The sequence below is a fragment of the Dama dama genome, chromosome 5 (assembly GCF_033118175.1).
Source record: "Dama dama isolate Ldn47 chromosome 5, ASM3311817v1, whole genome shotgun sequence".
Classification (NCBI taxonomy): domain Eukaryota; kingdom Metazoa; phylum Chordata; class Mammalia; order Artiodactyla; family Cervidae; genus Dama; species Dama dama.
Window position 1 is genome coordinate 65,467,134 of NC_083685.1, and position 16,766 is coordinate 65,483,899.

The 16,766-nt window shown below is 39.0% G+C and overlaps 1 protein-coding gene across 5 annotated transcripts in view; it reads left to right on the forward strand.

Moving 5' to 3' along the window:
- The window catches only part of TRIM2 (tripartite motif containing 2), a 126,362-nt gene extending 109,849 nt beyond the window's left edge, over nt 1–16,513 (forward strand). For all 5 annotated transcript variants that reach the window (XM_061142528.1, XM_061142531.1, XM_061142529.1 and 2 more), the window contains 4 exons: nt 4,801–4,969; nt 6,031–6,101; nt 11,105–11,245; nt 12,304–16,513. In XM_061142528.1, the coding sequence (XP_060998511.1) occupies nt 4,801–4,969; nt 6,031–6,101; nt 11,105–11,245; nt 12,304–12,456 (534 nt within the window). In that variant the 3' untranslated portion in view covers nt 12,457–16,513. The remainder of the gene's footprint in view (nt 1–4,800; nt 4,970–6,030; nt 6,102–11,104; nt 11,246–12,303) is intronic.
- Nucleotides 16,514–16,766: the final 253 nt, after the last annotated feature.

Genomic DNA, 16,766 nt, shown 5'->3' on the forward strand with positions numbered 1-16,766 from the left:
ATATATGAAATTCACTTAGTCTCTTATTGGAAGAATTTGTATTTTCCTTTGTGGCTTCATTAGATCACAATAGTCACCTCGTCAGTTTTGTTTATAAAAGTTACGTAATTATTAACCCTCAGGTCGGAGCCTCTGTTTTGCATATGGCGCAGCATTTTTTCAGACTTGGAGAATAAAAAGCTATCAACTGTAATTCCACCATATTGCACACAAATCTTCAGTTGTCGTTGATTTTTTTTCCACTACTAATTTAATGACTGTATCATGGCAATATACACAGGAAGTTCTCTTGTCTTGCTGTATCTCTAACTTCCTCCTCTTTGTTTTCGTAGTTGTATTTGTGGTAAGGCTTACCCAAATAGGACAGCTTTAACATTACTAGAAGGAACACTCTTCTGTGACCTCTTGAAAATACCCTTCTAATTTGGAGATAACCCATTTATTCTAGTTTAATACTCTAGCAAAACCATGACCTGTTGTTTCAGATTTAAAAACTAATACTAAAATAGTTATTGAAAGTTTTATATCTGAAATATTTTGTATCTATTATATTGAAACAACTTGAAACAGAAGTTTTCTATTTCAGAAGGAAAGGTTTCCTGTGTCAAACATTTCTCATCCAGTGATTCAGTATTCCATATGTAATAGACTTCTTGGAAGAACTGGATTCTGATAGTGGGAAGATTGTTGGTAATAATTGGAATAAACATGAAGGAACACTTATGCCCCCTAGAGGACTGGAGGAATGGATATGGTCTAGTTGCAGCTACTCCTTTTTTTTTTTTTTTATCAAAATCCAAAGGCTAAAAGGTTATCAAGTGAAAAAATTTTTGTACTTTAATGAGATTTCATCCAAGTGTGATGCCCATGACCATAAACAGAGAGATATTTATTTTCTTCTTTGGTGGAATTCAGTAAAATTAAACAGATGCTCAGGAAAGCAAACTGTTAACACACATGTAGATTCTCTGTATTTATTCCTAATAGTTCTAAGGATACAGTTTCTTATCTCCTTTTCTTTGTTTTACTCACCAGCTTCTTAGGCCTAATTTTATTCCTCTCTGCCTCTGAGTTTTTCCTTTCCATCTTCCCTCATGACTTACACCTTCCAGTCCATCTGGGAACCTTTTGTGACCCCAGAACAGAAAAAGAAACCCCTGGTCACCATATTCTAAACTACCTCATCTCTTCTTTCAGTTTAAGGACATATTTCTTGAGTTAAATTTTTTCGTTTAACTTTTCCAAAGCCAGGGTCTAAAATATCTTTGCTTGGTATTCTGTTTAAATGGGGGACACATTGTCAGTAATTCTTATTTCACTTTGGAGAATCTAGTGCAGCTAATTGGGAGTGATGAGGGAAAGTGGAAGGAAGAAGAGGTTTTGGTTCAACATTTGCATTTTTTCTTTTAGACATGTGCTAGTTCTCACTACAACATAATAGAATGGCTGTTACCCTTATTTTCTGTTTTTATGCTACATAATTATCATCCACTTGGGTATTATGTGACTGAGTCATTCTAAGTAACAACCAGTGTTCACAGTATTAGGTAATGATGATATTCTTGTTAATCATCTGAGTTCCCTCTTTTACCTTTGATCTCTACTGCCATAACTTCCATTCAGACATGAAAGTATATAAATTTTTTTTGCAAGTTCTTATGTTATAGTCTCTGGTCTTTGAGCTGGATTGCAAATATCAGAATTAAATTAGCCAACAGATTCCCTTGCAAGAATGCCAGTATTTCCTTCCTGAGTAACTGTATCTCTTTGTTTTAAAGAGATCAGATCTGAATCTCAGTAATTTATAAACTTACAAGAATCAAAAATCCTATATGTCAACCCACTCCAGTATTCTTGCCTGGAGAATCCAATGCTCCTCTACAGTCCATGGGGTCACAAAGAGCTCATCATGACTGAAGCAATTTATAGCACAGAGCTAAGCCTGAACCTCCACTGTAGGAAGGCCTGTCTCCCTCTCCCCATTTCTCTCCACACGCATCTTTGCATCTTCATGTCTCTGTGGGGAAAGGAGGTGTTCCTGCCAGTTGGGTATAATATCGACCGAAGATGGTGGGAGAGAGGGACAGTGTGCTTGACACTTTGCTTTATCCTCCAGAATCTGCATGACCCAGGAGGCAAATGTCATAGCTGCCATTTTATAGATGAGGAAACTTAGGTTCAAAATTGTGAAGGAATGAACTTTGCTCTGAAATTTTGATCCTAGGTGACTGGACAAACTGTGGTGTCATAAAAGAAATTAGGAAATTCAGAGGTGCTAGTTTGGGGGTTCTTTTTTATCTCTTTTTGTTTTTTTAAATGGTTTGACGTTGGTTGAGTTTGAGATAAAATTAGCCATGGCTAAAGATATGGATTTGAGAATCTTACACATGGCAGGGAAAGTTGATGCCATAGCATAAATGAGATTTTAGAAGTGTGTAGAGTCGAGCTGTCCAATATAATAGCCACAAGCCACTAGTGAATACTGAGTTCTTAAAAGGGGACTAGTCTGAATTGAGTTGTACCATGAGTGTAAAACATACACTGGGTTTCAAAGACTTAGTCTCCCCCCAAAGAATGTAAACTAGTTCATTAATAATTTTTATATTGATTACTTATTGAAATGGTAACTTCTGGATATAGTAAGTCCTCTACATATGAACCTTCAAGTTGCAAGCTTTCAAAGATGCAAACGTGTGTTCACAACATGTCTGGTGCACATTGTTACATGCGTGCATCCTCTACAAGTTGTGCTTCTGTGTACTTTATGGAGTACAATAGTACAATATCTTTATTTCAAGCCCAGGATGTCAGAAGTAGGTATGAAAGCAATGGTGATGTAGCTGGTATTGCTAAGAAGCACCAGCTCTTTACTGTACTACTATACTTTTCAAGGTACTGTACTGTAAGATTAGAAATGTTTTCTTTATTATGTATTATTTGTGTGAAAAGTACTATAAACCTATTACAATACATCCAATTTTATTTCAGTGCAGTATGGCCGATTGTATTCATTGGGTACCTCGGCTATCTTTGTTGGATATATGAATGTGCTCTTGGAATGGAACTTGTTCATCTCTAGGGGACTTACTGTATATTGGGTTAAACATAATTACAATGAATTTTCCGTTTCTTTTTTCTTTTTGATGTGGCTACTAGCAAACTTTAAGTTACATATGAAGCTATCAGAATAGCACTAACAGAGAAAGGGAAAATAAGGTGTCTAAAACAGAACCTTTGAGAATGTAATGTTTTTCAGAGTTTAAGTTTTTAAGTTAACATGTAATATATGCAAGTAGATTTTTAAAATAAGCCTACAGAGGAGAGTATAAATGAAAAGAAATTTTCCTGCCATCATTAATACCACTTTGTATCATGTAGACGCTATGTGGTTTCTTAATTTCTCTTCCAGGAATTATGTACATGTAAACACATATTTAATACAGGTGGGGTACTGCTCTGTACCTTGCTTTTTTCAGTGTCTGAAGGTTTTCGTTAAAGCACAGAGATCTGTGCTCCAGCGACATTTTCCCAGCCTGGGGCCGGGAGGACTGTGGTTCTTGCCTCCCAGACTCTGTCACCTTCTAGACCTTTCCCACTGCTCCCTCCCCTCGGATGCTCCTCCTCCTCCCTTGTCTGTGTGGCCTGTGTCATTGGGGTATTATTCCATGTGGCTTCTGAGATGGCCTACTGAATCCTCCCAAATCTACCAAAGTGAACCCTTGACACTAGGCACTTTCAAAAGGGCACAGCAGACAGTGCAACTGAGATGTCGTTGAGGGTAGGTGCTGCTTCTAACTCATTTTTTTATCTGCCACATGGCACACACTGGGTGCTTGGTCAGCGTTTGTGGAATTAGTAAATAAATGGGCAAATGAATAAAGCCCGTCTTTATAAGTACTCTAGGAAACAAAGGATTAAAGTGAAGATTTAAGACATGCATCTTACAACAAACAGGCATTGATACACACACTATACTCAGAAAAGTAAGGTCTTAAATGCGTATGGTATATGTTTTATAGAAATCTAATGCTTTTATCCCATTTTAAAATACTGCAAAGACTGGAACCATTTAATCATCATGAGTTACTCTGTAATAATGCTAGACTTTTGAAGTTAATATAGTGAGTGAATATTTGTAGGTACTTGTTAGGCATCGGGAAGTGTACTAGGCTCTGAGCACACACAGTGCTGGATGAAACAGACATGATCCCACCTGTGTGGAGCTCTGGTTCAATGGCAGATGCCTGGCCATTTTGTTATTAATTATGATATTTAATAAAGAAAGTGACTGCTTCCTTTTAAAGACTGCTTAATATGTACTGTGCTCTAAATGCTTTACTTACTTTATTTTACTTTATATATATTCCAGAAGTAGCAGTGGAAGTGATTAAGGTCACTTTTTGACATTTATAATATTTAAGAATCTAAAGTTAAGGAGAAAAATTAATTTGTGCTATAGCAAAGTGGACACAAAGCAAGTGACAAGCATGACATGGTCTTCCCATTCCTAATCCAGGGCTCTCTTGCTCCACCAAACTGCCTCCTTACAGAGGAATTGTGACTCTGGTTAAGGGGATTCTAGAACATTTTTGGTGGTGAGTCCTTAAAAAAATGATTTCATATAAATATCAGTAACAAATAATGGATGTGAAAAAGACAATTTTCCAAGACACATACTTGCTGTGGCCCATGAGTAGCTATGCCCCTGTTTGAACAGCCAAGTCAGCGTTTGCTGACACCCACATCTATCTCCATGTTTTGCAGCCCTTTCATGCTCATTCCCGCACTTGTTTCTAACAGACAAAAATCGGATCAGGAAAGCTGATGGGGCCCAAAGGAGTGTCTGTGGACCGCAACGGGCACATCATCGTGGTGGATAACAAGGCGTGCTGCGTGTTTATCTTCCAGCCAAATGGGAAAATAGTCACCAGGTTTGGTAGCCGAGGAAATGGGGACAGGCAGTTTGCAGGTACACTCGATGGTAATATGTAAACCCCCTTTTTTATGCTTCTTGTGCCCACACTTGCATGATGTTGGAGCATGTTGAAGACGCCTCATCCCCAGTGTGTTTGCCGGTTTTGGGAAAGACTCTGGGGATGGAATCTAAGCGAAAGCATGGTCAGATGCTTCTCAGTGGCTTTCCCCGCAGTAAGTGCTACTGCAGCCCGTGCGTGGCTTTTACTAGTGGCAACTCGGAAGTCTAATCGAATATTAACGTTGAATAAAATAGTTTTTAAATGAAAATGTTTGAGGAACCATAGAGAGCCTCCTGTTTCCACCTAACTGTTGCTTTATTTAAAAGTTTCTGAATGAGAATATTTTTCACCTGTCTAAGTGATTATACAGGAGCAGGAGTTTAGAATATTTGCTCAGCACAGGAAAGGCGATTTCTTTTACTTTTCTCTTTGGTGTGCCCCTTTGCAGTCACAGGCTTACTTCATTTTTTTTACATCTGCAAGAAGAGGCTGGGAACAGTTGATTACTTTCTTTTGAGAAGGGTGCTTTTTGCGTTTCACATTAATTTGCATAATCTTTCTTTATGCTTTGTCTCCAGTTCTGCCAAATTCTGAATGTCGCCCAAAATTATAAAGTGTGGGTTTCTGCCCTACTTGAAAAAAAATTATTACATGCTGGATATTTTTCCCTCGGTGCTCCCAAGAGTTACCATGTCTGTCTTCCGTGGGAGATGAGGGCCCTGTGTGACTGTCAGGGAAGGTGGCCGGGGTGACTTTCAGATGGTGGTGTGGAGAATGAATTCTGATGCTTACTGCTTATTCCACTCCATGAGGGCTGCTGGAACTCTCAGCTTGATTTGGAAGAAGGCAGAGTAGACAGCCACAAGTGTAGAATGCTATCGAATCTGTGTTATCTGGAGCCAGAGGTCTGGCTCAATGACCTTTTAAGAACCAAGTCTATAGTTCTTTGTTTTTTCTTAAATAACTAAGTTAATATATGAAGTTTGGTAACTACTATGTTGTAATCATTTTCGTTGTTATGGTTATCACATGTTTTTTCTTATTTTTATTTCAGGTCCCCATTTCGCAGCTGTAAATAGCAATAATGAGATTATTGTTACAGATTTCCATAATCATTCTGTCAAGGTACCATGAACACATCAATTGTTGTTAACTTTTAACTGCTTTAATACAGGAATCAGTCTGGGAGAAAACACGAGACTCGTGTATACACACAGGACCTAGGTGATGTAACCTAAAACATGCAGGTTTTAATTTGGACACACAGACTTTGGAGAGTCAGAAAAGTGAACAAAATATTGTGGCAATAAGTTTCTTAATTTGAAACTGGTATAAATGGAAATAACTTGAAATTTAAATTTGAAAAAGCAATTGCTTGAACTTAGGCAGAACTTTCTGAAGCTTAATGTTTTGTGGCTATTTGATAAATTAAAACAGATGACTTTTTTCAGTTTTCTGCACCTAGGACCTTACAAACAAAAGTAGATGTTAGAACTCTGCTGCTGCAACAGATTTGGGGAGGGAAATAGCCCTGGCATCCGCTCATACAATGCCCTTCATACATCCTTTCACACACTTGGTGTTCCCCACCCCTTCCCCAAATACTATAGTACATCTTTCTTACTAGGTAGAGCGGGGAGAAAGATTTGACCTCTATTATGAGCAAATCAGGAGAAAATAGAGTGGTTCAAAACCAGTGTCTCACTTACTGGAATGAGAAAATGGTTGCTAACATTCTAGACCAAGCTTCTCCGAGCGTAACGTGTGCTCCACTGGAAGGGGACGTCAGGTGACCTGGGCAGTGCCCTGGCAGACACTTTTCTTTTAAGAGTTATTCATCTGTTTTTAGGGCTACCTTCTGTTTTCATCGAGTGATACAGGTTTGCACTGATCCTAGAAGTGATATTAAGTTCTCCTTGTAAGTAAGCTCACTTAAATGTTTTAAAGTCAGGCATTTCAGATGTGAGGGAGGGTAAGAAGATAGCATAGGGGAGGCCAGTGAGTAAAGTTTGCGCTTGGAGACAACCGTTGAACAATCAAATTTAAACACCAGTCTGCCTGTGTGGATGACTGGAGGAGCTAAATGGGGATAGAATTCTAACACTCAAAAGTACGCTTTTCACTGCTGCTTTTCCCCAGCTCTTCCTGGAAGAAGGTGTCTTTAAGCTGGGTAAATAAATGGAAAGGCCTCGAGCTTTGGAGATGGGTGCCAAGTCCCCGTGCAGAGAGGGGAGCACAGTGGGCTGTGGTGCTGGGGCAGGAGGAGGGGAAAGGATGCCCACCGTGGCTGCTTCCTTGAAAGGCCGCTTCCCACTTGGGGTCTCTCCAGAGCTGCTGCCTTAGGCAGGGCTCCGTCCGCCCCTCCACACACTCACACCCGCCCAGGCTTGGTAAGAGAAGAGGACAGTGGGGAGGTCTTTCGAGGATGGGGAGGGCACACAGCCGAGCGGCAGCGGAGCCTCGGCCTGTGGCCGCTCTCCCAGGGCTGTCACGGTCCTGTGGGTGAGCAGAGCTAGAAGAGACCAGTGGGCCATCCTGACACTCCCTCCCCTCCACTCTCTGCAGAGTGGTCCTTCGTTTAACCATTATGAATCCAACAAGGAAACCCATACAGGTCTCAGTGGTGCCAGGGCCAGCGAGGCCTGGCCCAGGTGCCACCACCCCCAGCAGACGGTGACGGTGACGGTGACCAGGCTGCCCTTGCCCCCTGAGCACAGCTGGGGCTCAGAGCCCTTCCTCCCCCTGCTCAAGGCAACCACGGAGCCCCTGGCCTGGGGGGGTGGGAGGGTTCCTATTTACCAGTCCTGACCGACTCTGTAGGAGGAAAGAAAACATATGGAAGTAGCCAAAATGCAAGGCAGAGAGCAACAAATGCCTTTTTTAAGAATGGGTACAAAAAAAAAAAAAAGAATGGGTACATATAGGGACTCCCCTGGTGGTCAGTGGCACCCACTCCAGTGCTCTCGCCTGGAGAATCCCACGGACGGAGGAGCCTGGTGGGCTGCAGTCCATGGGGTCGCTACGAGTCGGACACGACTGAGCGACTTCACTTTCACATTTCACTTTCATGCATTGGGGAAGGAAATGGCAACCCACTCCAGTGTTCTTGCCTGGAGAATCCCAGGGATGGGGGAGCCTGGTGGGCTGCTGTCTATGGGGTTCCACAGAGTCGGCCACGACTGAAGCAACTTAGCAGCAGCAGCTGGTGGTCCAGTGGTTAAGACTCCGTTTCCAGCACAGGGGGCATGAGTTCAATCCCTGTTCAGGATTGAATGGCCAAAAAAGATGCACAGCCAAAAAAACAAAAAGAATAGATACACATAAAGTTCTCTAAATATCCAGAAAAAAAGAGAAGATTTCCATAATTAAGACTATCAGGGAAGACTTCCAAGTGGAGGTGGTATTGAGGTGAACAGAATTTTGAAATCAGAAAAGAACTATCAAAGTTATAAAAACTTACAGTAAAAATTTATCAAAAAAGAAAACTATAAAAATGATTTCAGCTCATACTTCTGCCTCTTAGTATGCTTTCATCTGAATAAGTTATAAATAATTAATGACATTTTAGGTGGGAAAAATAGAAAATATGAGAAATTTAAAGTCATTAAGATTGTGAAAACATTTCATGTTTTCAGTACTGTTGAGGTAGTTTAGTTATTTAAACTCAACTTTTCTCTCATTTAGAGGGAAAAAACCCAGTCATTTTGATTTTCCTCTCCTCTTTGACAATTTATGCCATGTAGCTTTTATGGAATAGTTGGGCTTTTTTTCTTTATATAACATGGGCAATTAACAAGAATTCTTCATTCTTCATTCAACAAGAATTCTTCAGGAATTCTTCATTCAACAGAGTCACTTCTCTGTTGGTAAACATAAAAACCTGAACTATAGGTCAGGGGTAACAAGTTCTTTAGCTGCCTTCACTATATACATTTTCCTTGTTGCAAAACATGATTAAATTAGCCTTCTTCATAATTTCAGAATGGAGCAGAAGAGTGTAAGCTGTTTGATTTATGTCAAGGAAAACATACTGACTCAGAGAGATAAGCAAACAAAATGATTATTTGTATAGCTTTTTTTTTTTTTCATTTTTATTTTGTATTGGAGTATAAGACCCAATGGTAAAGAATCCCCCTGCCTAGCCAAAGACACAGGTTTGATCCCTGGGTCAGGGAGATCCCCTGAAAAAGGAAAGCCCACTCCAACAATCTTGCCTGGGAAATCCCACAGACAGAGGAGCCTGGTGGGCTGTAGTCCATGGGGTCACAAAGAGTCAGACGTGACTTAGCGGCTAAACCACAACGTTGTGATTTACAATGTTGTAGTGTCAGGTGTATAGCAGTTATTTGGTTATACATATGCATACATCTTTATACAGACACATGCATCTTCTCTTTTTCAGATTCTTTTCCCATTCAGTTTATTACAGAGTACTGAGTAGCGTTCCCTGTGCTATACATTAGATCCTTGTTGATTATCTGTTTTATATGTAGTAGAATGTACATGTTAATCCCAAAAATACATGAAGAAGATAAAAAGAATCAGAAAAGGTTTTAAAGACACGACATCTTAGTAAAAGTTGATTCCTGTCTCTGTCCTTTCAAAGAACCAAAGAGGTAGCTTATTTACTTTGGCAAGCATGTAATTAATTCAGAAAGCGGTCACAACTTTTTTATTTTACCTTAAAGAAAGTTTAGGCTTTAGAGTTGGAAGCGTCTCACTTCCCCATCATAAGAAACTAAAAGAAATAGCATCATCTTACTCTTTCATGATCACAGAGATGGCAGTAAGAGAGGCTCTAAAGGTTCTGAAAGCACCTTCGGATTAGATCTGTGCTCAGGCTTAGTGACCTGTCTCAGGTCCTCGTTTTAGAAACCTCACTCTCAGTGCTCGGGCCTGGTGCACTGGGAAGACCCAGAGGGATTGGGTGGAGAGGGAGGTGAGAGGGGGGATTGGGATGGGGAATACATGTAAATCCATGGCTGATTCATGTCAATGTATGACAAAAACCACTACAATATTGTAAAGTAATTAGCCTCCAACTAATAAAGATAAATGGAAAAAAAATAATAAATGATGTGTGATAGTCAACCTAAAAAAAAATAAAATAAAAAAAGAAAAAGAAAGAAAGAAACCTCACTCTCATGGGTGCCTTGCAGGTAACACTTTTTGATTTGTCAGTGAGTTTTTCCACATGTGTTGTATGATAATGAAGGCATAAGAGAATATCCTGAATGTGTTTCAAAACCATTAAGTATCACCAGAATCTTCAAGATAAAATTATGCTTACTAGTCTTATCATTAAACATATATTAAAATGTTGATTCTCTCAATGTTAGTAATCTGAGTAATCTACAATTGGTACATATCCTGTAACACTCTATTAATAAGAATATTTAATTAACCACAATAGTCCAGTGCTTGGCCGTATCTGCTATTAGAGAATTTGAGAATCCTGCAGTTTTGTTTAGCCCCCTCTTCCATCATCTTCCTTCTCTCATGGGCTGTATTCACCAAAGCCATATGGCTATCTATTCTAACTAAAATATTCCTAAAAATCTATTTTAAAAAGCCATTTTCTTATTCCTCAGTGGCTGCCATCACACATACACACATACTCATTGGATTTTCTTTGCTGTAAATGTGTGGTCCAGCCGCATTTCTTGTTATGTTGACTTAGTAAAAGGGTAGTAAATTCTGAATATCTGGCCTAACAAAAAACTCTTACTTTCTGATTCAACTTTGAGCAGTTGTCCATCCTTTTAGAAATATAATGCCTATTCTTGAAGTTAGATATTTATTTAAATGCAAAAAGAATAATGTGTTTGGAAATTACATCTCTACTTACTCATACTACTTTATATTTGTATATTTTTGATAATTTTATAACAAAAGTATTTTTCACATAGTAATACAACTGGATATAAGCTAGAAAAAGAAGTGGTTTTACAAATAGTAAATCAGATTTAGATAGTAAATTGGGGACCCACAAGTGATATGTGAGGTCTAGTTTGTAAACTTCCCCCTTTTTGAAGAATGTCTTTAAAAACCTGCTCAGATATTTGTTAAAAACCAGAATGTTTGCTTAACTATTTTAGTTTAAAATAATTTAAAAATATTTCGTACAGGTGTTTAATCAGGAAGGTGAATTCATGTTGAAGTTTGGCTCAAATGGAGAAGGAAACGGGCAGTTTAATGCTCCCACGGGCGTAGCGGTGGATTCAAATGGAAACATCATCGTGGCTGACTGGGGGAACAGCAGGATCCAGGTAGATGGGTTTACTTGTTTAGAGTGATCGCTGTTTGTTGAAAGTGAAGTCCCCCAGACTGGAATGTTTTCCTTTTGTTCATTGGTTAGGTAATTAGGCTGTAAATAGTCTAACCAGAAGTACCAAACTAAGGAAGGTAGAATAGAAACAAGTCAGCCCAGGGTGCTCTGGGCAAATCAAGGAGCATTCCCACGTCTCTCTGAGAACAGCAGTGTTCAGCAGTTGAATCTGATGATGGAAGTCCTCTTCTCAGGAAGGGGGTCAAGACTTTAAATGCAGTGCAACACTGCGTACTTTAATTTCTCTGGGGTATTTATCTTGCTTAATTATCCCAGTGGACATCTGCAGTTGAAAAAGGTGTTCTGTGTCTGATGGGAAGCCAGAAGCAGGCAGGGGGCTACAGTCAGAAGGCAGTGCTGTGTAGGACCACAGATGCTCAGCTGTTGGTACTGTGGCCCTCATCACACCTGCTTTTTGAAACACCCTGTAAGCCAAACAGAATGGCTAAAAGAAACCAGCCTGGGCCTGGGAAGGAAGAGAGTTCTTTTTATTTCATCATAGCAGAAGCTTACTGACCAAAAAAAGACCACCTTCTGTCCAAATGTACATGTTGAACCATTGACTTGGTATAACTTACTCTTTTCTGAAAATGAAAAAATAATCTCCATTTTCTGGTTGCATGTTGACTCAGGACATTCTTCTGTGGTCTAGTTGCCAATTTTTCTCTCTTGTGATTGGGAATAAAGGGAGATAGTGAGGCTGGAAGGGGGAGAAGTGAAAGCTCAGAGTGAGACAGAAGGGCCCCATCCAGAGCCGCTCCGCTCACATGGGACCTCTGTGAGCCTGTAGTGAGGTCCTCTGGCCAGGGAGCGTGCCTTTTCAGTGCCCCTGGGGCACAGAGGGTGAGGGGAGAGCAGGCAGGGTGAGTGGAGCCTGAACAAGCCTGGGGGTTGCTCCTGTGCTTCCACGCGAAAAACGTCAGCATCAGAGGCTTCCTAACCCCGGCTTCTTCCTGCCACTCTAACTTCTCCTGTCACACTCTGACTTTATGTTTACAGGTTTTTGATGGAAGTGGGTCGTTTTTGTCCTACATTAACACGTCTGCTGATCCACTCTATGGCCCCCAGGGCCTGGCCCTAACTTCAGACGGCCATGTGGTGGTTGCAGACTCTGGAAACCACTGTTTCAAGGTCTACCGGTACTTACAGTAACAGTGGGTGACTGGACATCCCCTTACAAAGATCTTACACCATAAACTGGAATGGATTTCCTGACGCAGGACCAGATGATACTAGACTTTTCTTGCCAGAAGGAATCATCAGTGAACTTTCCAAGGTTATTTCTGAATGTAACAATTTCCTTAAAAACTGCATATCTGATTTCCATAATCCACGTTTAGAGTTAAAATAAAAAAAGAAATCTCTTCTACTGAATCTATAAAAACTGCAAAGTTTTACACCTGTGAACTATGGCATATAGGGCAGGGATTTATGTAGTTTAACTAATTTTGCAAATCAAACAAGCATTAAAAAAAACAACTAGAATATTTAAAGGCATTTGTTAATCCTGTGAGTGATAGCTTTTGTGCAGAGCTTCCAAAAGCAAGATGAAAACAAAATCTGTTATAGTTATATACTTTATTTAACCTCGGTCACAAGACCCAGGGGATCTTCTAACCTCACTTTTACAGTAGATATTACTCTTGTGACATTTTTTGTTTATCAGTAACTACATATAACATTACTTTGGGTAAAAAATGAAAGCTGTCTTACAAAATCCTCCCAGCTGGGATTAGCAAGCCTCTTGAGTTTAGCACTTAAAAAATCAATGCAAATCTCCCACCCTTTCTGAGTTTGATCAAAGATCTTCTTCATGTGTTCTTTTCACCTCTATCCTGCTCACCTTGTATCTAAAAACAAAGTTCATTTCCAGGGAAACCTGAAATTCCTGATACTTTGAAAGGCATTTTATGATAGTAATGCTACCTTTTGGTAAAGCAACGGGCCCCGTTAACTCCAGGTTAATGCACTGGAATGTAATCAAGGAAAAGTCAGTCATATTTTCTGTGCCATGTTCTCACACGTGTCTCTCTTCCACTTCATGAACACGAAAGCTTTACCTCTTGCAAAATGTCAGCACATGTAGTAGGACCCAGTATCCTAGGACAGACAGCCATAAGCAGCCCTTTGGAGGACGGATGGTGTCAGCCAAAGGCATGTGGTTGATCAGTGGTTCCCCTTAGAAAGCGAGTGTTACCAAAGTCGTGTTATCGCGAAAGCATTACAGGTAAGGGCATGCTATGGTTATTTATCATTGTCTAATGACTAGTAGAGGCATTAAAGGACTATGTATACATGATTAGGGTAAGGTAGAATGTATCATATATATATATTTAGCTGAACCTTTGGTGTTTTGAAATAGGCAGCACTCTGAAAGACAGAAGCAGCTTCAGCACATTCCTCAACTGCCCCGTTTAAAGCCGTCCTCATAGAGCAAGCCCTAAAGCAGATTTCATTTTTGCCATTTTCCAGGAATGCTGGTATGGGCTGACTTCTAGTCAGAAAATGGCCTTCTGTGCTTTCAAAAACAAAACGAAAAACAGGTCGAAAGAAACAAACTTGAACTTGAGTTACATTTAAGTATAAAAGCATTTTAAGAAATGGTAAGAATAATTTAGTCAAATCTCATTCTGTAAAATAAGATGTGGTGTGTTTCCACTGTTTGGTTTTCTACTCAGTTCTACCAAATAAGATGTCGTGTTTGGCATTTTCGATAATGACTTGGGGACCTTTTTCACTGAAAGCACCTTAAAACTGTACTATAAAAAAATTTCCCACATGTACATGTGAATGTGATGTTTCTTTTTTCCTAATGTCAATGGTGAGATGAGTCTTTGAATTTAAACACTGATGTTTAATGAGCACTTCTTGGGTGCCAGAGGCTATTCAAGGCACTGGGGATAAAGTAATGGACAAACAAACAAAGCCCCCTGCCCCTTTGGAGCTTACACTCTAGGGCGGGAATGTCATTTTACCATTAACTAGCCTTCTGCATAAAAGATAAGCTAGACTTGATAATTCCTGGAATGTTTAAAAGGAAAGTTTTTTAACTGGTTAAATTAATTTCAGTTTATTTTCACCAGTGAAAGTAGCTTCCTCTGTAGACTCTGTCATAGGCCATGGATCTTAAGGCTGGTTTACTTAAAGAGGTTTTTTGCACATTCAAATTATACTTGTGAATTTAGAAATCAACCAGCCATCATAATGTATTAGACTGGTATCTTAATAGAAGGAACACAAAGCTGATTTTTTTACATGTCAATATTGGAATGAAACTGGAATAAAAGAAGAGATACTTTGATTCAGACCTGTTCCACCACCTGTACCAAAACACATGCTGTGGGCGGTCCAGGAAACACTGGAGTTTCCTGGAAACACATATATATTTCCCCAAAATATATATAATCGTATATGTTAAAGTATAAATAACATTTCAAATTTGGATACATATGTGCATTTACTGTATTTCTTGGTAAGCATATTTTAGGGGGAAAAGTGCTGCTGATAAGATGAATAGACAAGATTTAAATGGAGTTTTGTCACATTCTAAATGGTTCCTAGTAAACTGAGAAGGATATTGAAATAAGTGACTTTTTGTTTCTGTTCTACCATTATTGTTTGATTTCTCTTTGTCAAGTGTACAGAACCTGTCATACGTTCATGATAAGTAGCACTGAAAAACTACCCATTCAAATTTCCCCTGGGCACTTACCGGCAAAATGTTGCCAGTTAGAATGTAACGGTCGGTGACAATGCAGTCCCTCCCCAGTTACAGATGTTAGTAACTGTATCTCCAATACAGACCTCCCCTGCTGGACATGGGGAGGTGGGTGGAGTCACCTGACCGCCTAGAAACACATGAATAAAAAGCCTTTATGACGCTTAGCCATTTTTTTAAAAAAAAATGGTTCTTAGTATCTTGATCAAACTTTAGTCTCCAGTAACTAAAGTCCCCAGGTTACCTTCTTTTAATTTACTCTTTGACTAGATTTGAGGCAAATAAATACTAACAGGTCCATGCAACTAGAATACACTTGCTTCTACTACTAAATATACAGGGTATGTACTAAGGGAGTTAACTGGAATAGCAGTATGCTAGCAAGTGTCTATGGATCCTTAACACTAAAGGGGTCACATAAATGCTTTGGTAATACCTAAGTTAATTGGAGGAAATAGCAAATAAACATCAGGTAATCTGCAGATTACTTCAGATGGAAAAAATCTTTATGTACATTTGAACTGTATGGTATCCTCCTTATTCACCAGCTTCTGAAAAAAGGAGAAATATTTTTAGTTTAGTAATTCAAAAGTAAGACATTTCCAGGTAAGATAAAATTGAAGGTATTTGCTGCAAACATTGTTTAATTTTGCTTAAAATTGAAAGTCGTGATATTGTTGCATTCTGTAAATGTTACAGGGTTTTAAACTTACAATTATTTTAATATTTTTGATAACTAAGAATCTAGCATTGCCATAAAGGAAACTAAGTGCCCATTAAAGATTTGTTTGGTATAAATAAATACTTTTTTGTTTTGTTTTAAATGACAGTAAGCTACAAATCATGATGTTAATCTTAAACTTTCTGAAGATGAATTGTGTGGCAGTGATTGTATAGTCTGTTTGTGGAGAATGTATGGAAGCTATTAATATTCTAAGATAGATGAATAAATTGGCTATGTTGTTCCAGTGAATGTACAGCACTTCCAATAACTTTTGAAAGCAACACAGCCTTAAAATGTTTTTGCTTTATGACATGGGAATGTTTGGTCATCAACAGAGTATATTCTTAGAATTCTTTATATCATTTTCAGTTCTGTAGCCTTTCAGTCCTATATGAGTATGAGGGATTTTTGTTTCCTTTTTGTTTTCTTTTAAAATTTTGTACATTCCATCTTTATAGGTCTGTTTCATATATTTTGTGTATAGAACACTAAATCTTGTGCTCTTTGACATTGGTACTGATATATTCTCATCACTGTTCTTTTTTGAATCAAAATGCTGACTGCCTATTTAAAGAAGAGAATAAACGCTGTGCATCAAAGTGTTTGTATGTTCGTAGCTACATACGTACCACAGTATTTTGGATGCTTTAGTCTACAATAAATCTTTAAATTAATTCTGTCTTGAAACATAGGAGAAACAAGATTCATGTGTATATCTTTACCATGCACAAAATCTCAAATCGTTATAATAAAGCTTGTTTTCTCCATTTCCAGGCTGAATGTTCATTTATTTAACCCACTGTTCTCTCTCTTAGTGAAGGAAAGTGAAGATCCGTTCTAGAACACGTGGAAGATATCAATACCTTAATCAAACTGTTCACGCTAGTGAGACAAGGCTTAGTTAATGGGAATGTTTTCTCAAGTCCCTTTCTGATAGTTTGTTGGTATCTAGAAAGGCAGCAGGTTTCTGTGTGTTAGGTTTGTGCCCTGCAGCTTTACTAAACTAAGTTGTTAGTGCTG